General features: G+C 41.8%; 1 protein-coding gene across 6 annotated transcripts in view; it reads left to right on the plus strand.

Annotated features, from left to right (window-relative positions):
- CIT (citron rho-interacting serine/threonine kinase) overlaps nt 1-21,951 on the plus strand; it is a 244,589-nt gene that overhangs the window by 153,928 nt on the left and 68,710 nt on the right. For 5 of the 6 annotated variants that reach the window (XM_073629322.1, XM_073629325.1, XM_073629323.1 and 2 more), the window contains 4 exons: nt 5,154-5,351; nt 9,515-9,708; nt 19,017-19,164; nt 19,278-19,382. In XM_073629322.1, the coding sequence (XP_073485423.1) occupies nt 5,154-5,351; nt 9,515-9,708; nt 19,017-19,164; nt 19,278-19,382 (645 nt within the window). The remainder of the gene's footprint in view (nt 1-5,153; nt 5,352-9,514; nt 9,709-19,016; nt 19,165-19,277; nt 19,383-21,951) is intronic. The other variant, XM_073629324.1, reaches the window with a different exon arrangement.

A 21,951-nucleotide genomic window follows, 5' to 3' on the forward strand; every position in this document is an offset into this window, starting at 1 on the left:
GTCCATTGACCTGCAACTTTGTGGGATCTGAATCTGGTTCTCTCCAGGTCTCTCCAGAAGCTGCTGTTTGAACCCAGTAGAGACATTGCGCTCTCTACTCTCTCCTACAAGGTTGCTTTCCGTGTGTCTGAACTTGACAGCTTTACTTGGCAAAAAAACCTTTTTGGTCTTGAATGGGGACAAGGTGGTGTTAAGGCCCAGGACTTCCTTGTTGCCTAAATATACAAAATCCAAAAAGCGCCAAATGAATGAACCAAGTGTTAAATTGGTTGAACTAGATGGGGGTTCAAAGGTATCCCCCCTTCTGAAGGGCTTAGATATTACAAAAACTTTGGAGGATTTAAAATGTGCAAAAAAACACAATTGGTTGAAAGATAAAAAAACTATTTTAGAAAGTGCCTAGGAGGAAAATAACTAACACTTTTTGCTATTTTGCTCCTGGACAAGTAAAAAATAAATTGGAACTAAACTGTATCCATGTCTCCGTGCGGGATTTTGTTGAGAAATCACTTTGCTAAAACCCCCTTGCATTTCTAGCCACAGCCATCTTGAGTAAGGGCAGATGATTCATGTAACATTTACTTCCTGGAATCCATCTACCCTAAGACCCCTTTCACAGGCAATTTTCAGGCGCTTTTGGGCTAAAAATAGTGCCTGTAAAGTGCCTGAAAAATGGCTTCCCTGCAGTCTCAGTGTGAAAGCCCGAGGCCCGAGGCCCTGAGGCGATGTGCCGGCAGGACGTTAAACTCCCGCAAGCAGCATCTTTGAAGCAGTGAAGGAGCGGTGTACACACCGTTACTAAACCGCCCCTGCCCATTGAAATTAATGGACAGCGGCGCTTTGCGGGTCGTTTTAAACCTTTTCCAGCTGCTAGCGGGGGTTAAAAGTGCCCTGCTATTGGCTGAAAACCTCCGCAAAAAGGACGGTAAAGCGCCACTAAAAATAGCGGCGTTTTACCGTCCATGCCCGGCCGCTCCAGGGTGAGAGCAGCCTTAGCTCAGGCAATCAAGCAGGAGGGTATGCTTTCTTAAGAAAGCTCCTCCTCCCCTTCTGCAGGATAAATAATCATAAAAAGAAAACGCCCATGAAGACTCCTGGGATATATGGCATCATTGTGGCCTAAGCCAGGAAGCAACTGTATAAATGTAAAAAAATGGTTAAAACAAGAAAATATAATATTCCTTCTTATCGTTTTACTAATACTAGCAGCATAATGATTAAAATTAAAAATGGCTAATGTTGATTGAGAGTGTTAAGTTCATATTTAAATCAATTAACACTTTGGAAAAACTTTGAGAACATTGCCTTCATGCTATTTTCTTTTTTTTTTTATATTTCTATCTTATGCAAACCTTCCTTGATCTTCAAATGAATGGGCTGAAAATGCACTGCACACAGATCACGCAGGAATGCGAGTGTGCTCCTGTGTGATTCCTGGTGTGAACTGGCCCAAAGGAAGCAACTCTCCTAGCTGACATTTTGAGATGACTGGATCATGCTTGTATAACTGCCCATTTTGTAAAGTCTATAGGCAGCTTTGCCTAAGCTGCTTGGTAATGATTTTCTTGTTTCATCACAGAAAGAAAGAGGGTACTTTTTACTCAGTGTAATATTGGAATTTCATTATGCTGTACTTGTACCCAATGGAATCTTATGAGTTTTTAATGCCGACGTTCCATTCGCTAAAGCTTGTTTTCCCTGATTCCTCTTCTCCTCCCTTATCAACTAATTAACTTTTTGCATAAAAGCGTACAGTATTCTAGACCCTGTGACCTCATCACCGGGTCTTAGTGCTTCTCTATGCAATCATGCAATAGTTAATGGCTGGTGGGAGGGGCCAGCAGGGGTCTATGCATAGCTTCTTGAAAACATCACAAGAGCCGTCAGCCACTATGCAAGTAGTGGACTGGCTTTTGAGAGGAGTTATGGAAAATATAAAAATGCCTTGATGGATGGATATTAGTCTTGAAGATTGGGCATTCTGAGGAAGGCTGTATTTCCATGCAGAGATGCCCTAGGAAATTTCAGTACAGGAGAAGAGAGAACCTTTACAACTGTGCAATGCTCAAGGTAAGGCTAAAGTTTAGCTTCAAGTTTTGAATAGAGAATGGAAGGGTTAAAACTCTTATCAGGTTTACTTTACTACCTATTCTCAGCAGACTAGAGGAAATGAGAGGAAATCTCCGCAAAGTTCAGAATTTTCCAATTTTAACAACTTGACCTCAACCAGGCCATTTTTTGCTATTCAGCACAGCGCTACTTTAACTGGCAAATGCGCGCTCATGCAACACTGCACGCAAATTTTATATCATTTTTTCACACAAATAGAGCTGTCTTTGGGTATTGTTTGATCACCACCGGGTTTTAATTTGTTACTATATAAAATGAAAAAAGGCCAAAAATGTTGAAAAAAAAAAATTAAAAACCATAAACTAATAAAACTGTTTTAAAACATAGCCAATTAAATCAATTTTTTTCATAAATTTAGGCCAAAATGTAATCTGCTACATGTCTTTGGTGAAAAGAAAAATAAAATCCCAATAAATGTATATTAATTGGTTTGTGTGAAAATTATAGCGTCCACAAACTATGCTATGTATATTTTGAAAATTGATCTTGATGTACTGACGACCTCTGCCTTTTCTTGAGGCCCTTAAAATGCCAGGACAGTACAACCCTTTGATGTTACAGTGATGATCGCCATAACTATCATGAATGGGTTACATTCATAACAGCTGTGATTTACTAGTGTGTGCTGTGATTGGCCCACAGCTATCACATGATGCTGTGATTGGCCCAGGTGCCATGAGCTGTGGGGCAATCGCATCATCACTATAGAAATCGCAGCTGTTATGAATTAAATTCACTCATTACAGCTTTTTTGGCATTGTGATGATGTGACTGCATAGTGGTATGGGGAGCCGCAATCCACTGCTTCCAGTGGACACAGCGAATATGGGATCTGCGTGCCCCTAACCCAAAAGAGGCAGGATGATGTACATGTATGTCAGGGGTCAGCAACCTTATTCCACTTAAGGGCAGGATTCAATGTATGTGAATGCATGGAGGGCCGCATTCACCTGCTAATAAATTAAGATAATAGACCTAACATAGTAATAATAACAGTACAGGTTTACCTCACTTTAAGGTGCTTCACTAATGCAAAGCCAGTTCACCCTGAGAGAGCATGTGGCTGGGGATTTGGATTTTACTGCCCCTCCCCCATTCTGGCTCCCAAGGGTGGCTGACTCTAGCCCTGCCAGCCAGCATGGTCTGGAGATGGGGTTCCTGTCCCTAGGGAAAATGGGGTTCCTGCTCTTAGTGGAGATGTTGTCCCCTTCCCCAGGGGAGAAGTTGTCCCCCTCAGGGGAGAAGGGGTCCCTGTCCCCAGGGGAGAAGGGCGTCCCATCCCCAGAAGAGGTGGGGGACCCATCCCTAGGGGAGATGGGGTGCCTAATGGGGTCCCCCATTGCAGTGTCCTCTGTACCCCCTTAGCAGTGTCCTTTGCCCCCTCCCCCATAGCAGTTTCCTGTGCACCCCAAAGCGGTGTCCTCTGCACCCCCCCACTGTAGTGTGCTCTGTACCCCCATAGTTTCCTCTGCCCCCCTGCACCCTACCCCACACACACTATGGAGGTAGAACTCTCCTACCTTACACAGGTGTACAGCAGAGAAGAGATCGGCTGGTATCACAGGGCTGGATGGGTCCAGGAACTGCTAAAGTTAACTTTTCACATTAACAGGCTGGTGATTGGTTGCTAGGATCGCCCGACAACCAATCACCTACTGTTTAATGTGAAAAGTTAACTCCAACAGTTCCCGTCCCCATCCAATCCCGTGATACCGGCCGCTCGCTGCTGTCCAATGAAGAGGAGACGCTGTTCTCTATTGAAGCACTTTGCTTTTATGCACACACTTAAGACTTTACCGGGAATCATTATTTCCTTCTAATATTCTGGACATATTATGGAGACTGGCAATCTGTGCTTGGGGGTGCTGCATGTGCGCCCTTTGGTTATGGGGCTTTATGACCGCTTCAGCTCCCGGGACGGACCACTTATCTGGCTTTGGTCTCCCATACACAGTCGCCATCTATGGCATATATCCTATAGCATCCGCCCCTGAGGAAGTGTTTTCACACGAAACGCGACAGTAATTCAGGATGTAGCTATGTGCCTTATAAGGATTCATATCTAGATACACAATTTATCATTTTCTATCCCATTGACCCCCAATTTGTGCTGCCAAGTTGATACTGAGTTTATAACGTTATTCATCATTATGTGCTGATTTTATATATATATATATATATATATATATATATATATATATATATATATATATATATCTATATACACACAGTGTATATATAATCTCCATGAATTTATGATATTATCTATGTGCATATGTACCAATATGATATTACCTTTTTTTTACATGAGTTGTATTATTGCTTTGCATTTACAATTTTTATTACATTATTAAAGCATGAATTCGCCTTATTTACCTTTAAGGGTCAACTACCTCATTTAAAGTCCCAAATCCCCTTTTCTTGTTCAAAGGAAGAGGACAGCGGCGAAAATGTTCGTGGGCCGGTTGCCTGTGAATTCATCGCGGGCACTGACGGGCTGGACATTTAGCAGTGGCAGGCTGGTTTGCTGTAGGCCGTAGGTCTTTGACACCTAATGTATTTGATCCTGTCTGCCCATGCCGCCTTCTCGCAGTAAATGTACTGTGGCCAGGTGGCAAGCAGTTGAAGAGCTGTCATCAAAATATTTGTCCCCAGAGGATCATTTATCCTCACCTCTTGCTCTGGTGGCAACTCTAAAAAATTGGATTTTCCCTCACTTTTTGCCTCAGTGACAACAGTCAGCAGGACAAATAAAAAGGTGCGAGTCTCCCCAGCGACTTCACAGGCTGCAATTAAAAATGGGCAGATTTGATCCCCTAGTACTGGCTTCCTCCTATTTTCCTGAACCAGTATTGGGGATACCAGTTTTAGTAAATCAACGCCATTGTGTCAGAACACTACTCTGACAGCACCCAAAGAAAACAATTACATATACCTATGTGACTTTCTTTTTAAAATGGAAAAATGTTTCTATCAGTAAGATTTGTATCCCTATTTTTTATTTATTTATGTTTGTACGCTAGGTTCTGACAGACCTGGAAGACCAACTTAACCGTATGAGTGATGAAAATGCAGAGCTAAACGATCAAAACTTCTTTCTGAGCAAACAGCTGAACGATGTTTCAGGAGCCACAGGGGAAATTATACAACTCCGGAGTGAAGTAGATCACCTGAGACGTGAAATTACAGAGCGGGAGATGCAGCTAACTAGTCAGAAACAGGTATGGTGTTTTCTTCTTTGGGACAAAGTACTTGTTTTCCACCTGATCGAAAGGATTGATTTTGACAACCTTTCATTATGTTACTTTCTTCTATATACTGTATGAAACACCTTCAACTGAATTTCGTTGTTTTCATTTATTTCATTCATAAACACAATGATTAAACTCCATAGCAGGTATGTGTGTGTGTGTGTGGGGGGGGGATATAACACTTTTGTATCTGTCACTTCCTGTATGTTCTGTAAAAAAAATTCACTGCGCCACAAACTCCTAAAAGTTTGTGATTATTGTGATACAGGGGCGGCCTGTGCATTGTGGGCGCACGGGCACCGCCCCCCCTTAACGCACCTGCAGCCCTCCCTATCCATGTGCCCGGCCCCTTTCAGGACGCCGGCAACATTATTTCCTATGGCGGGGGTGTGTTTTTTGAAGCACCTGATTAGAGCCAGAGGCTATAATAGGCTTCAAAATAGGGTGGGATCGGGGCGCACTATGTGCACCAGTTGTGTGACCATAGCGAATGAAATTTTGCTATTTTTTACACTAGTTACTCCCCGCCAATCAGGAGGCAGGTCAGTGAGACCTGTTTCGCGATTGGCCAAAGCGCCAGGCGATCCTATTGAATGCCCAGCGCTGTGGAAAAGGAGACGTGCTGGAGCTGGACCCGCCGCTGTTGCTGCCCGGAGGACACAGGAGGGGGGACACGGCAGGAGAGGACACAGCCGCCGCATAGTAAGTGCCGGCTGACAGTGCCTCGAGCCCCGCGGCCCCCACTGGGGGGGGGGGGGTTTGTGCATCAGTGCCGCGCCGCCCGAAGGGGGGGTAGTGCTGGTTGTTTGTTTTCTGTGCCCCCCCAGAAGAAAAGCCCACCAGTCGCCACTGTTGTGATACCCCTGCTGCTAGACCAAAGCGAATCCCGTGTATAATACACAGATATGCAAACAAATGGGCGCTAGGTATCTCCATGCTAGTTTTATAGTTTCACTAGCATTGAGATACGTATGTTAAATTTGTCTGAACAATATTAACTTCAGGGCTTCACAACAGGTAACCTAAAGGCACACTGCAGTCAACTTTAAATATTAAACCTTGAGATGCAAAAAGCTCTCCAACTTAAAATTTAGTTTAGCCCATTTAGTGCTGCAAATCAGTCTGTGTTCCTCCAGTGCAGCTTGATTGTACCAGTTGCCTTCAGTCTGTGTCATTGAGTGTCAGTTTGTGTATTGCTTTAAATCTGTGGTTTACCCATGCCCCCTCCCCAGCAGCACTTGCTCACTTTTCCTCTGGTGCCCCGCCATTCTGTTCAGCTGACTTACTCCCCTTTCTCTGTGACATGGCTACTACTCGGTGATTGGCCCAGTGCTATCCAGGAGAGAGTCCATAGCCCAGTGTAAGCTTAAACTAGAGTTTTCTTTTCTCACTTCTGGCTGCTTAATCGAGTGGCAAGAGAGGAAAGGAAAAATGAATAGGTGCTGCTGCAAAAAGGGGCAATAAAGCTAACCTTTTGCTTGGCTTTAGGGTATTATAGATTTTTTTAACCTCAATGATCTTGGCTTGTCTGTTGCATCTATAATCTATTGTCATAAAACCCCTTTGAGAATCCTAATTTTATTATTTGCAGTAGGGAATTTGCTTATTCTGTTACTGGCACACAAATGTTTCATAGCTAAAAAAAATTTCAGATTGTAAGCTCTCACAAGCAAACCATTGAATTGATCTGTAGATCTCTACTGTTTCCCTTAATTTTGTAAAGCGATGCGCAAACTGTTGGTGCTATATAAATCCTGTTCAATATTAATAGTTTGTAATAATATTTGATTGCTGTAAGATGTAAAATTTGTGACCCAAAAAGAGAAAATTTAGGTGCCGCTCAGGTAGAGAGGTAAAGTCTAACTAGATCACTGAGTGCAGGCAGGGACAGGGAGCGCGTCCTAGCTTCAAGCTGCAACAATGTCAAAGGAAAAGATCCATAAGCTGAACATCATGGAGCAGGCCCATGTGCATGGGGTGAGATAAATGGCAACCTCAGCCTGGACTCCTGCCAGGCCACGCCCCAATGCATTTTTCCCTGCCCCTTGGATCCTAATCACGGGCCGCTGTACAGCTACTATGGATGGCTTCTGCAGGTGGGGCTGAGATCTCCCTCTGACGTCAGCCAGGGAGATCACATGGCCGCTCAGCCCCTCCTGCAGTAGCCCTGGAAACCATCCGAGAGTCACGTGACCGTCCTGAAGATCGTGCTAAATCGGTATTTACATAGTTACATAGTAGATGAGGTTGAAAAAAAGACACAAGTCCATTAAGTCCAACCTATGTGTGTGATTTTATGTCAGTATTACCGTGTATAACCCTGTATGTTGTGGTCGTTCAGTTGCTTATCGAATAGTTTTTTGAAACTATCAATGCTCCCCGCTGAAACCACTGTCTGTGGAAGGGAATTCCACATCCTTGCGGCTCTTACAGTAAAGAACCCTCTATGCAGTCTAAGGCCAAACCTCTTTTCTTCTAATTTTAATGAGTGGCCACCTGTCTTATTAAACCATCTGCGGAAAGGTTTTATCTCTATTGTGGGGTCACCAGTATGGTTTTTGTAAATTGAAATCATATCCCCTCTATAGCGTCTCTTCTCCAGAGAGAATAAGTTCAGTGCTCGTAATCTTTCCTCATAACTAGTCCCTTTATTAGTTTTAGTACTCGCTCCATTACCAGCACATCCTTCCTAAGGACTGGTGCCCAGAACTGCACAAGCATACTCCAGGTGAGGCTGGACAAGAGTCTTGTAGAGTGGAAGAATTGTGGCTTTATTCCTGGAGTTAATCCCCTTTTTAATGCATTCCAATATTCTGTTTGCTTTGTTAGCAGCAGCTTGGCATTGCATACCATTGCTGAGCCTATCATCTATTAGGACCCCCAGGTCCTTTTCCATCCTAGATTCCCCCAGTGAGTAGATTGCATTCATATTTTTGCCACCCAAATACATTATTTTAAATTTTTCCACATTAAACCTCATTTGCCATGTAGTTGCAAGCCTCGTTTTTATAAAAGATTTATATGGTGTCCTATGCCTAACTAAAATACAGGGGCTGGCAGTGACCATATATAAACTTTTATTTCTACTAATAGCAAGGGAGAATAAGTGTGGGGGGGGGGGGGGTGGCAGAGACACACATGGACCTGACAGACAGGGAGGAGGGGGTGAGGGGCAGAGAGCAGAGCTGCGGATGATGGCGGGATGTACACTGACCACGGTGGTCAGGGCTCAGCAGCCCTAATTTTCATGGTCAGCACAGTGGCAGGTTCAGCCAGGTTTTTTTTAAAGTTTAGAGGGGGACAGATTACACAGCACTGTGCTGTTTAATCTGCTTTAAAGGACCAGAATTGCAAATATATATATATTTTTTTGGGGGTTAACAAACAGTTTAAAGTGATTGTAAAGGCGGTAGGTTTTTTTTTTATCTTAATGCGTTCTATTAGCCCCCGAATACTTACCTGAGCCTCCTCTCTATCCAGCGATGTCTAGGACTCTCCCTCCTGATTGGCTGAGACTCAGCAGTGGCACTATTGGCTCCCGCTGCTGTCAATCGAACTGTTAGCTCAGGAGAGGGAGGGGCGGGGCCGAACTTTGGCTCTGTGTCTGAATGGATACATGGAGCTGCAGCTCGGGCGCCCCCCATAGCAAGCTGCGTCCGGTGGGGGTACTCAACAGGAGGGAGGGGCCGGGAGCTCCAGTCAGAGACCCGAGAAAAGGAGGATCTGGGCTGCCCTGTGCAAAACCACTGCAAAGAGCAAGTAAGTTTAACGTGTTTGTTCTTTTAATAGAAAAAAAAAACGAGAATTTACAATCACTTTAAGCTTCAAGGAGCGGAGTTAAATGTGTGGGGGGGTTCCTGGCTTGAGTCCGGGCTGAGGCTACCATTCATCTCAACCCATGCACATGGGTCTGCTTCATGATGTGCGGCTTATGAATCTTTTTATTTAACTAGGTTACAGGGTAAATAATACATCTTGTCAAAGTAAATAAAAAAAAATATATATGTATGTTTGTGCTAGTTGATTAAGTAGAGCAGACATTGGCTTCAAGCCTTGAGAGGCACATGATGGATATCTTTGTTACTAGATCTTGTTTATTGTTTATTTTGTCTTTTGTGGTGTTATAATTGCAGACAATGGAAGCCCTAAAAACCACATGCACTATGTTGGAGGAACAGGTAATGGATCTGGAAGCACTGAACGATGAGTTGCTGGAAAAGGAACGCCAGTGGGAGAGCTGGAGAAGTTCATTAGAGGATGAAAAGACTCAGTTTGAATGCAGACTTCGAGAGGTGCAAAGGTTGCTGGATAATGAAAAACAGGGCAGGTGAGGATTCAAAATGTATTATGATGAAGATATTTGCACTATATAAAGGGATTTCTTTCATGTCCATTGAGTGACACATGAAGTCATTCCAGGTTATACTGCTGACTACAAGAGGATTAGACATGGGGAGGGTGGGGTGGACCTGTACGCCCAGGATAATTCCTACTATCCGCGTGAATCAGTTTTGTCCTAGGACAGATGTGAATGATGATAGCATTCCAACAGCTATGATTTCAATTAAAAACAAATACTTATTCACCTCAGAGCTCATCAGAAGTATCACAACCACATTTCTGAAGGTCTCTAATGGGGCTTCTGTTACAGCCTCCCGTTCACAAGTTCTCCAGGTAATCATCTGTAGCAACAGTAATTGGCCATTGCTGTTCTTCCTCCTAGCTCTTTGGTTACTCTGGAGCTATACAGCAGCACAGCTGAACATGTTTGCAGCTTCAGAACACCTGGGACTTTCTACCTCTCCCCAAGTATATCTGGCAGGAATTTGATACACAATCGTAGAGTTTAAAAAAAAAAAAACTAAACTAAACAAAAAAACAACTTTGTATAACTCCAATCGATTTACAACAAAGTCAAAACAATTACAAATGCCAGCTCTAGCAAGCCTGACATATTTCATCCATCCTGGAATCAAGTTGATGTCTGCAGCCTGGAGTCATGTTGCCCTGTGCTTTTGGAGCCCTTAGTTCTGTTAGGTGTGGCTGGGTCCTCTGCTGTTTGAGGGGATTTTCTCCTCCCGCTAACTGTCACAATAAAAAATGTGGCGGTGCTCTGCCTGGCCTTGTCACTCATTCACAGTGTTCTGTGACTGGAAAACTAAAAGATTCAACAGCCTTAGTGGCTGTCGGCTTGTAGTTCTCAATGAACTACCATGGTACTGTGAGCACTGTGGTAGTTCATTGATTATACCTGTCAGCGTGTATTGGCTTGCTCGTGCGAGGTACGAGCAAGCAGATACACTGACAGGTCTGCAGGAGACCTGCATGGCATCAGCAATCTGCTGATCGCTGGTGCAATGCTTTATGGGCTCTTGCGACAAAAAATGATAAATGCACTTTTTTTTTTTTTACATGAATGAAATGTGCATTTATTATTTTTTGTCAAAAGGTGAATTTATCCTTTAAATATGCTACTTGTAGCAAGAGCGCCCACGTTTCTTAGCAGAAGAAACCTAAGGAACATACTGTGAAGTATTCTTCCTCTCTGACTAGCGGTTTAACCCTGAACTCTATTAAGGGTCAAGTTTCTGCCCTTTCTCTCCGGATTCTTAGACCTCTGGCCTTTCAACCCTTGATTAAAACCTTAGTATAGGGGGCTCCAACATGAAGCTCCCCCATCCAATCCCAGTGACCCTGTGGGACCTGAATATGGTCCTCTGCACTTCAGAAATGACCATTTGAACCTATTACAGACATTCCTCTCTCTACTCTCACCCACAAGGTGGTTTTTCTTGTAGCCATCATCAGGTGTTCGAACTGGCAGCCTTATCCTGTAAAGAACTCCTTTTTGGTTGTGCACAGGGTTTGAGTGGTGTTGAATCCCAGGACTCCCTTTTTCCTAAAGTAGTTTCCGCCTTTTACCTTAATTAGGACATTGTTCTTCCATCCATCTGTCCAGCTGTTGTGCACCAAGAGGAAATTTTCCTTCATCGTCTGGATGTGGCCTTCAGCTGTGAGAATCTCTCAGCTACTGGTCCTCTCAAATTGATTACTTAATTGTCCTCTCAGATGCATCCCAAAGGGGTGCTCTGACTTCTCCCTCCACTACCTGTATGTGTTTTAGGCAGACCATTATAACCCTGTCAGGATGCAGTCTATTAGAACTGTGAGTGCTTCTTGGACTTTTTGGCACCAAGCCGCTCTTTCCCAGATTTGCAGGCTCATACCTGGTCTTCTATTTACATGTTTAAATTTTGTCTGGTTGATATTTTGGCCTAATCTAATGCCAGCTTTGGACGTAGAGTCCTTTAGTCCGATCTTTAAGCTGCAGGCAGTCCCCCCTTTTTTGTTGTTTGCTAAGGACTTTTCACATTTATTTGCTGCATTGCCCACCACATCAGTTGGACTGCTTTCTGGTGTCCTTAAGATAAAGACTTTGTGTCCCTCAGTGGACAAGAAAGAAAATAGGATTTTTTTGGAACATGCTATAAAATCCTTTTCTTGGAGTCTGTTGAGGGACACCCCTCTGTGTACAAAACCGAGGCATGCTAATAGTAGGAGGGGTCATTCTGGACTGATGTACAGTTTTTTTTTTCTTTTGACAATGTGCAATTCTTCTTTAGGCTTTAGTATCAACCAAATGTTTAAAGTGAATGTAAGGCCTCTCTTATACCCAGTGAAGTGAACAGCCCCAGATGATACACAGGGATGAAACAAATCTTCCTACATAAGTTTTACATGCATATATGCTGTCTTCAACTTGCTATATTCTTTAGAATTCTAACATGGTGTTAGAATTTTTACTTCCTCATTCAGCAGTAGGAGGCATACACTGTGTGACAGCTGATTGGAGGAAAGGCACTCCCACCCCCCACCCCCCTCCACAAATGCAGAGAAAGGAAGAAATGTTCAGAGCTGTGCTGTGACAAGAAAAGCTCTCTGCTAATTTATTTATAGCATCCACCCCAACACAAATTTCAGGCTAGTTTTATCTTCAGTCAAAGAACTTGTCAGAAGTTATGCTGATAACAGAGGAACGAAACAGCAGTAAGACACGGGGCTTAGGGCTTTGGAGAAAGATAAGTAAACATTACCGATATGTGTTTAGGTCAAATTTCATGAATCGGGTTTATATCCACTTTTTAAAGGATAAGTTCACCTTTTATAAAATGTTACACCCGTATTTAGGGTGCAACGTGTTACTTTTACTGATCTTCTCCCCACGCCTGCTGTCCCAATTTATATAAGACATGGGCGTGCGGGGCTCCACCCAACCGGCCTCGTCACTCATTCCCCTGAGTTCTGTGAATGGGAAACTACCGTCCAACTTTGTAGCTGTCGCTTCTAGTCCTCAATGTACTACCAGGGCGCTGTTGAGTGCTCTAGATAGTTCATTGATTCTGTTTGTCAGTGTGTAACTGCCTGCTTGTATGAGCAGTCAGCTTACACTTACAATCTGCCCTGCATTGCATCCGCAATCTGCATTTATTATTGTTTTTTTAAAGGTAAACTTATCCTTTGATGCAAGTTTTTTAAATCAATCATTCTAAAATTTTAAGTATACCATGGCTTTTTTTTTTTGTTTTAGTTTAAAAAGTCTCTTACCCTTGTTTTCAGGCTTCTTTTTTGTCTTGTGCATGCTCCCTATCCTTCACTTTTACACCTCACGGCTACTAGTGTAGAGTGAGCAGTGTCGTTATTTCTTGTCACATGCTCTGCTCTATATGTATACTACAATTCCCATTGATCTGAGTGTGTCTGCAGGTAAACGTGTAGTCCTTAAGCAGGGGCGATCTGAAAAGGGTGGCTACGTTCACATACACAAGGGGGGCATGGAGAATGAACATACCTTAGTACAGGAAGTCTGAGAACAGCAGAAAAAAAGCTTGAATTTGAGAGAGAAAACAAGGAAAAGAGAGATAGAAGATACATTCTTGTATAGACATATTGCATTTATTTTGTTAAAGAAAAAAATTTGAGTTTAGTTTCACTTTAAGACTTCCTATGTCCCTCAGTGGACTCCAAGGAAAGGAGTTTTTGGTGAATGCAAAAAAATCCTAATTTTTTTTTAGCTTTAAACAGTTAAAGCAAGTCTGTACTATGATATGAACATAAAACTTTGCAAGCAGATAACAAAGGGTAACGGAGGATCTAAAATATTTTTCTAATAAAATATCTGCTTCGTATAAAAATAACAAACATGTTATACTTACCTGCTTCGTGCAGAGGTTTTGCACAGAGCAGCCCAGATCCTCCTCTTCTTGGATCCCTCACCAGCGCTCCTGGCCTCTCCCTCCTGTTGAGTGCCCCCCCCCCCCCCCTCCCCCAGCAAGCAGCTTGCTATGGGGGCAATGTGGATAGGGGATATTACTGCGCTAACTCAATTAGTGAAGAAAAATGAACAGCTGTTACATAAGAATGTGACAAAAATTCAATGCAAAGGATCAGTGAAAAATGTAGCGCTAAAAATATAAAACAATAAACCATTGGACAATATATCAAGTATTGTGTGTAAATAATAAAAACTGTGATAAAAATCAATCTCAAATATAATGAATATAAAATAGAACATGTATATAATGAGTAGAAACACAAGTGAGAAAGTCCCAAAGGTGTAACAATTCTATGGTTAACATATATGGAGTCCACCATGAAAAGTTGTTGCTCAGAAGTTGGGTAAAAAGGCCTCAGCAGGCGTGTAGAGCATCAGGGATAGCGTGTCTTCCACCCGAGATAAAGGGTATACGCTCTTACCAGAAACAGTGGACTCAAATATCAGCGACAACGAGTCAATCAAACGAGGATAGCCCGATCAGCAGATTTCCAAAACGATCCAGGGAATCCAAAGAGCTCCAAGAACGAATCCGGGGAATCGTGCAGGTAACCATGAGGCTGGAACACAGATGTTAAGCAGTCAGACTGGAAAGCCAAAAACTCTCATCCGAGGGGCTGATGCTGACATCACCGGGGGCCTTCTACTGGGCACTTTTGAGAGAAGTGAAGAATGTGAACTTTTTGATTACTCAACAATGTGATCTTGTAATCAGCCCTTCGGATGAGAGTTTCTGGCTTTCCAATCTGGCTGCTTAACATCTGAGTTCCAGCCTCACAGTTATTTGCATGATTCCCTGGATTCGTTCTTGCAGCTTCTTGGATTCTCTGGATCGTTTTGGAAATCTGCTGATCGGGCTATCCTCGCTTAATTGACTCGTCACTGACGTTCGAGTCCACTATTTCCGGTAAGAGTTTATACCCCTTATCTCAGGTGGAGGACACACTATCCCTGATTCTCCTTTGGGACTTTCTCACCTGTGTTTCTACTCATTCTATACATGTTCTGTTTTATATTCATTATATTTGAGATTGATTTTTATCACAAAGTTTTTATTATTCACACACAATGCTTGATATATTGTTTAATGTTTATTGTTTTATATTTTTAGCGCTACATTTTTCACTGATCTTTTGCTACGAGGGCACCCGAGCCGCAGCTATGTGTGTCCATTCAGACATGGAGCTGCAGCTAGGCTCTACCCCTCTCTCTTAGAGAAAAGTGTAGCGCTAACAATTATAAGCATAATCAATAATCATGTTCATAGTTTAACCCAATATATAAAGTACATAAATGTGTATAATAATCCTTTGAGAATGACACACATTAAGTCCGTAATAAAAAAAGAAGTGCTAGTGGTACACTTATCATACAATATCCATAAAGAGTAAAAGTCTTTAAAAAAATATATAGCACCAAAAGAATGTGAAGAAACTTTGTGTGTGTGTTGATAGGAGATCCACAACCACTGAGCTAAGCTGAGAGTGTGGTGACGTCAGGTCCTCTGGCTCCATCAAATCTGTATCACGCTATGTACTTTTACATTTTCTCTATATATACTCTGGATGCCTGAGTGGATTTATCCCCTATACTATATATAACGTTCGCAAGCACCTGGGCCACCTGGATTAACGCTTACGCTGTACAGATACCATCGTGGATCTCCACAGTTACAAGCTAGATTGACCCAGTGGGTGTACATCGATCTGTGTCCAATCTTTCCGGTAAGCCCCCAATCTAAGTGGTGGTGGATCTCCTATCAACACACACACACAAAGTTTCTTCACATTCTTTTGGTGCTATATATTTTTTAAAGACTTTTACTCTTTATGGATATTGTATGATAAGTGTATCACTAGCACTTCTTTTTTTATTACGGACTTAATGTGTGTCATTCTCAAAGGATTATTATACACATTTATGTACTTTATATATTGGGTTAAACTATGAACATGATTATTGATTATGCTTATAATTGTTAGCGCTACACTTTTCTCTATTTGGTTTTTATTACAGGATTAGGTCACTTGTATGTGTTAGCTGCTTACATACGCTTGTTTCTGACAGTGCGATATTTCTTTATATATTCTTTATATATTTTTTACGTGTCTACCCCTCTCTCTTCTCATTGGCTCACTGACTTTGACAGCAGTGGGAGCGAATGGCGCTCTGCTGCTCTCTCAGCCAATGAGGAGGAAGAGTCCCGGGCAACCGAGTCTCTCCTGCAACATTGCTGGATAGAGATGGGGCTCAGGTATAAATAAATAATAATAAATAATAATAAGTATTGGAGGGGGGGGGGGGTACTGCTGCAAATAATGCATTAAGATAAAAAAAACTTCTGCGTTTAGAACCACTTTAAAGCTGAACTCACGGCAAAAAACTATATTTCTCCCTTTGTGGACACCAAATATCTTTACAATCCCTGATATTACTTAAATGTAATTATGACATCATCGCTATGCTGCACATCACCTTTGCAATAAGCAGAGGTCCTGAAGGGACCCAACAGTTCCACCCACTGTTGGATGCCTGCAGAAAACTACAGGGAGTAGATGCAAGACATGTCACCTTGTGCAAGCACAAAGAGCAGCAGTAATCAGTCTTTATTAGAGGAATTTCCTGACCAAAAGCAAAGTGGAAGTGTTGTAAATACTGAATTACTGCAGAGATAAGGAAGAAACCAGACCAACCAGACCTGACCAATATTAAAATATCTGTAAAAGCTTTCAATAACTTTTTAAATGTTTGTGTGCCCTTGGAAGAAGTGAAGCATTGGGCAACAATCTCTGCAGTGTTGCCACCACACTGCGCATGCTTCCGTTCTTCTGTTCAGTAAGCTGTTTCTACTCATGGCTTACTGGGTAATCCTCCTATATCAGCATGGCCTGGATTGTGGACCGGGTTAAGCCCCCAGTGACTCACTTGATCTGGTGATGTCACTTCAGCCTGATTAGGCTGATGATGCAGAGCACAGTGGAGCTGTCACTCAAGCATCCGAACTGTCCCACAGGCAGACTTCAGGGTCTTGAAAAGGCTGAAGTGATGTCACCACACCATGTGACATGCTGCAGCCTAGCCCCACCCAAGACCATGTAGAGGGGAAGGAGAAAAAAGTCACATGACCCAGAATGAAGCTTTATCTGGGATTTTTTTTTTAAATGTTTACATTATCAATTAATTGCTGACGGTGTGGCTCATGTAGAAGATGTGGGAAACTTATCTGGGTTTATAACCATTTTGAAGTAAGAATATTAATTGCTCTTCTATATAGACTAGATCTGTTTAGCCTGGACTTCAGCTTTAAAACTTGCCGATCTTCTAAGATATCTGCTTATGTTCTTAATACATTTATTGGGCAGCTATTTTATCCAGCCTCAAATGGATTTTCTGCCTTTGACCCTTTCAAGGATAATGAAAACTTTTGTGATCTGACCACATTTTGAAGTTTTGGTATGCACCTGTTTTACCTAGTATCCTCTTTGCATACCAAAATGAACTTTTATGCATGTATGAGGCCATCGTTTGGTAAATTGTTTTTAAAAACACCATTAATATTTTTTTATAATAAGCGGAGAAAAAGACAGTTTAGTTTGTTTAATGCATAACATATTTTGTATTATTACTAATATTCCAAATATTTCTACTAATTTTCTCTTTCCAGTTATGCCTAGTACAGGTTACTCAAATATATGTAAGTTTTCATACATATGCCAGCACTGTATTGTTGATAAACAAGTATGTATGTTTTAGATTTCTAAATATTAGGCATTTTCCAGGTCAGTGGCTATATATTCATTGGCTGGCGTGGGATTGTACAGGAGGGCCATTGCAAACAGGTTAAACAAAAAAAGATGCGACTGTGTTGACTTACAAATATATATGTCTAGGTTAAAAGCTGCAAGCACTTACAAACTGACAAAAAAAAAGGAAGCTACCAATAATTGTAAATAGGAAGCACATTAATAAACACTGTTACAGCTCATTAATTTTAATTATTTATGTACATATGTGCAGCCCGACTGCGTGTGTGGTGAGGATAAATTTATTTTATTATCTATTTGCTACTATCACAATGGCCCTGGTAAGCCCTCATTGTGATGGTAGAGTCCACTTCTACATGTGTCTGACAAGGGGCATGAGCAACGCACAACAAACTGAGGCCCTGGGATTGCTTACAATCTTTCACTTCCATGCCATAACTCAGCTACAGCGGTGACCCTTGAAAGAGTTGATTGGCAACCACTCAGAGCAGCCACCAGTCAAATCTTCCATCTCCCCCACAACGCTCTGCAGCCCAGGTCTGGATACCACAGTAATTTCCATTGTGTGCTTCAGGTGGCAGCACAGAACTTTATTTAACATCCTTAGTGGTGTATCAGATACCTGCTCCAGGAAGCAGTCAAGTGGCTGCATCTGAAGACATAGGCTGTTAAAAAGAGAAGTATACGTGAACTCCTTTTACATCCCAGGCTTCCTTTACAAGTGGCCCTCTGGTGACAAGGTCACTTTAATTACTGGAGGGGGTTAAAAAAAACAAAAAGAACCTGTTGGGATAAAAATGGAACTACCATTGCTGCTGGTATGTATTTAAAGGTGCAGGATACAGAACTGTCATCTTTACTCCTTCAGTACTTAGGCTGGCCATACATTATACAATTTTCTTTTAGATTTACCAAAACCATATAATATGAGGTCAAACCTAAATACTTTCAATTTGTATGCAATCAGGCAGGCCCTTGAACTACATAGTTGGCAGTAAATCTAGAATAAGAAAATTGTTTAATATATGGCCACCTTTACAGTGACCTATTATGTATATGGATGTTCAGGCCAGTGATTCATCAAACAAATAAAAGTGGGATAAAATTAAAGCTCTTGAGCTTATTTTTTTTAATACAAATTAGCCATTGCAATGCTCATATTTTTTGTTCTGATAAAGGAAACTCTTTACCTGAGCTGTCCTCTTGTGTGGGCTCTCTCCATTATTTTTGGGCTCTGATTTTTTAATTTTTTTTAAACACCCCCCCAAGGTCACCAAGTATATGAGTACCACTAGTAGTAAATGTACTACAGTTTGAAAACACTGACCTTTCTAAACACCTGGGAAGGAATTTTAAAAAAGTTGGCCCTGTGACATAACTTGGCTTTTCAGGTTTAAAGTTTCCAAAGGCTCTGGTGTGAAAGGTGAACACGAACTGTTCCTAAAAATGTTTAATCTGATCAAGAGGTGAATGAATTATGTTATTATTGAATTTTATTGTTCATATGCAGAATCCTATGATATGGGTAATATATCATAGTTTTTCATCTAGAGTACGAGCTGATCAACGTAGTACTGAGTCTCGCCAGATGGTGGAGCTGGCAGTCAAGGAACACAAAGCAGAAATTTTGGCACTTCAGCAGGCATTAAAAGATCAGAAACTCAAGACAGAAAGTTTGTCTGATAAGGTCAGTCAGTTTGGGGTATGCATTTGGTGGGGAATATAAGCTCTTTGGGCTTGCACCCTTGTTCTGTTTTTCTTTTATTTGTTTTTTTATGAATTTTTTTCTTACTTGTGTAGCTGAATGATTTGGAGAAGAAGCATACAATGCTGGAAATGAATGCACGAAGCTTACAACAGAAATTGGAGACTGAACGAGAGCTTAAGCAAAGGCTTCTGGAAGAGGTATGTTACTCCTCTTCTGTGAGGAGAAATGATTATTAAAGAATAATGGAGACAGTGCCTACAATGCTTGTCACCAGGGTGGGAGGCACTTCCTTTCACAAGAGCATTATCACTTACATCCATCTTCAGTTCAGTTTCAGAATACATAATTTTTTTTTATGTTGAAGAAAATTGTTATAGGTGGATAAAGATATAAGCAAAAAAAAATGTTTCTTGCCTAAAACAGATGACCTCAATTTGCATCCATTTACAGTGCTTTGAAAAAGTATTCTTACCCCCTTGAAATTTTCCACATTTTCCACATTTTGTCATGTTACAACCAAAAACATAAATGTATTTTATTTGGATTTTATGTGATATACAAACACAAAGTGGCACATTATTGTGAAGGAGAAGGAAAATGATAAGTGGTTTTCAAAATTTTTTACAAATAAATATGTGAAAAGTGGCGTGCATTTGTATTCAGCCCCCCTGAGTCAATACTTTGTAGAACCACCTTTCGCTGCAATTACAGCTGAAAGTCTTTTTGGGGATGTCTCTACCAGCTTTGCACATCTACAGAGTCACATTTTTGCACATTCCTCTTTGCAAAATGGCTCAAGCTCTGTCAGATTGGATGGAGAGCATCTGTGAACAGCAATTTTCAAGTCTTGCCACAGATTCTCAATTAGATTTAGGTCTGGACTTTGACTGGGCCATTCTAACACATGAATATGCTTTGATCTAAACCATTCCATTGTAGCTCTGGCTGTATGTTTAGGGTAGTTCTCCTGCTGGAAGGTGAACCTCACCCCCAGTCTCAAGTATTTTGCAGACTCTTACAGGTTTTCTTGTAAGATTGCCCTGTATTTAGCTCCACCCATCTTCCCATCAACTCTGACCAGCTTCTCTGTCCCTGCTGAAGAAAAGCATCTCCACAACATGATGCTGCCACCACCACCATGTTTCACAGTGGGGCTGGTGTGCTCAGGGTGATGTGCAGTGTTAGTTTTCTGTCACACGTAGCGTTTTGCTTTTAGGCCAAAAAGTTCAATTTTGGTCTCATCTGACCAGAGCACCTTCTTCCACATGTTTGCTGTGTCCCTCACATGGCTTCTTGCAAACTGCGAACATGACTTCTAATGGCTTTCTTTTAACAATGTCTTTGGAGTGCACAATTTGTGGAGAGCACGACTAATAGTTGTCCTGTGGACAGATTCTCCCACCTGAGTTGTGGATCTCTGCAGCTCCTCCAGAGTTACCATGGGCCTCTTGGCTGCTTCACTAATGCTCTCCTTGCCCAGCCTGTAGGTGGACAGCCATGTCTTGGTAGGTTTGCAGTTGTGCCATACTCCTTTCTGTTGTCGGATGATGGATTGAACAGTGCTCCATGAGGTGGTCAAAGCTTGGGATATTTTTTTATAACCTAATCCTGCTTTAAACTTCTCCACAACTTTATCCCTGATCTGTCTGGTGTGTTCCTTGGCCTTCATGATGCTGTTTGTTCACTAAGGTTTTCTAACAAACCTCTGAGGGCTTTACAGAACAGCTGTTGTTTATACTGAGATTTGAATTACACACAGGTGGACAATTGGTTACACTAGATTTTAGTTAGGGGTATCAGAATAAAGGAGGTTGAATAGAAATGCACGCCACACTTTTCAGGTATTTTTTTTTGTGAAAAATTTTGAAAACCATTTATCATTTTCCGTCCACTTCACAATTATGTGCCACTTTGTGTTGGTCTGTCACATAAAATCCCAATTTAATACATTTACGTTTTTGGTTGTAACATGACGAAATGTGGAAAATTTCAAATGGTATGAATACTTTTTCAAGGCACTGTATGTCCTCAAAAAAGGGCAAACCTTTTCTGTCTTTTTTCAGGTGTAAGTGACTACAAATGGACTTACGTCTGTTCATAGACATACAACGTGGTTTTGTCTGAATTCAGAGTGAACATTTCTGTGGAAGGGCCCTTAACCACTTCCGGACCGCCCACCGTCATTATACGTCGGCTGTTTGAAGAGGAGTATCATTGTTATGGCAGCAGCTAGCTGCTATAATCCCGGTATCCTCTTCTTCAGTGAACGGTACGGTTTAAGATAAAAGTGGTCTCTGCAGCGGATTCGCCACAAGATCACATTTATCAGCGGCTGGAGAGCCCCCCCGCCGCAATCCGCTGCCCTCCGCCGCTTACCGGAGCCGTCGCCAGTGGTGGAGGCAGTCGGATTCTTCCTGTGGCCTGACATGGAGACGATTGAGGGGAAGATGGCCACCACCCGTCTCCATATCATTGCTGGGAGGAAGCAATGTCAAAACGTCACTTCCGCCCATAGCTCTTAAAGGGACATTTTTTTTTTCATTTTTTTTTTTTTTTCATTTTTTTAAATGAAAATTCTTTTTCATTTATTTATTTATTTATTTTTTTTTATTGCATTTTAGTGTAAATATGAGATCTGAGATCTTTTTGACCCAAGATCTCATATTTAAAAGGTCCTGTCATGCTTTTTTTCTATTACAAGGATGTTTACAGCTTGTGAGCTTGCGTGCAGAAGCAAACGCATACATGAGTAGCGCCCGCATATGA

The sequence above is a fragment of the Aquarana catesbeiana genome, linkage group LG01, assembly GCF_042186555.1.
Source record: "Aquarana catesbeiana isolate 2022-GZ linkage group LG01, ASM4218655v1, whole genome shotgun sequence".
NCBI classification, from domain to species: Eukaryota; Metazoa; Chordata; class Amphibia; order Anura; family Ranidae; genus Aquarana; species Aquarana catesbeiana.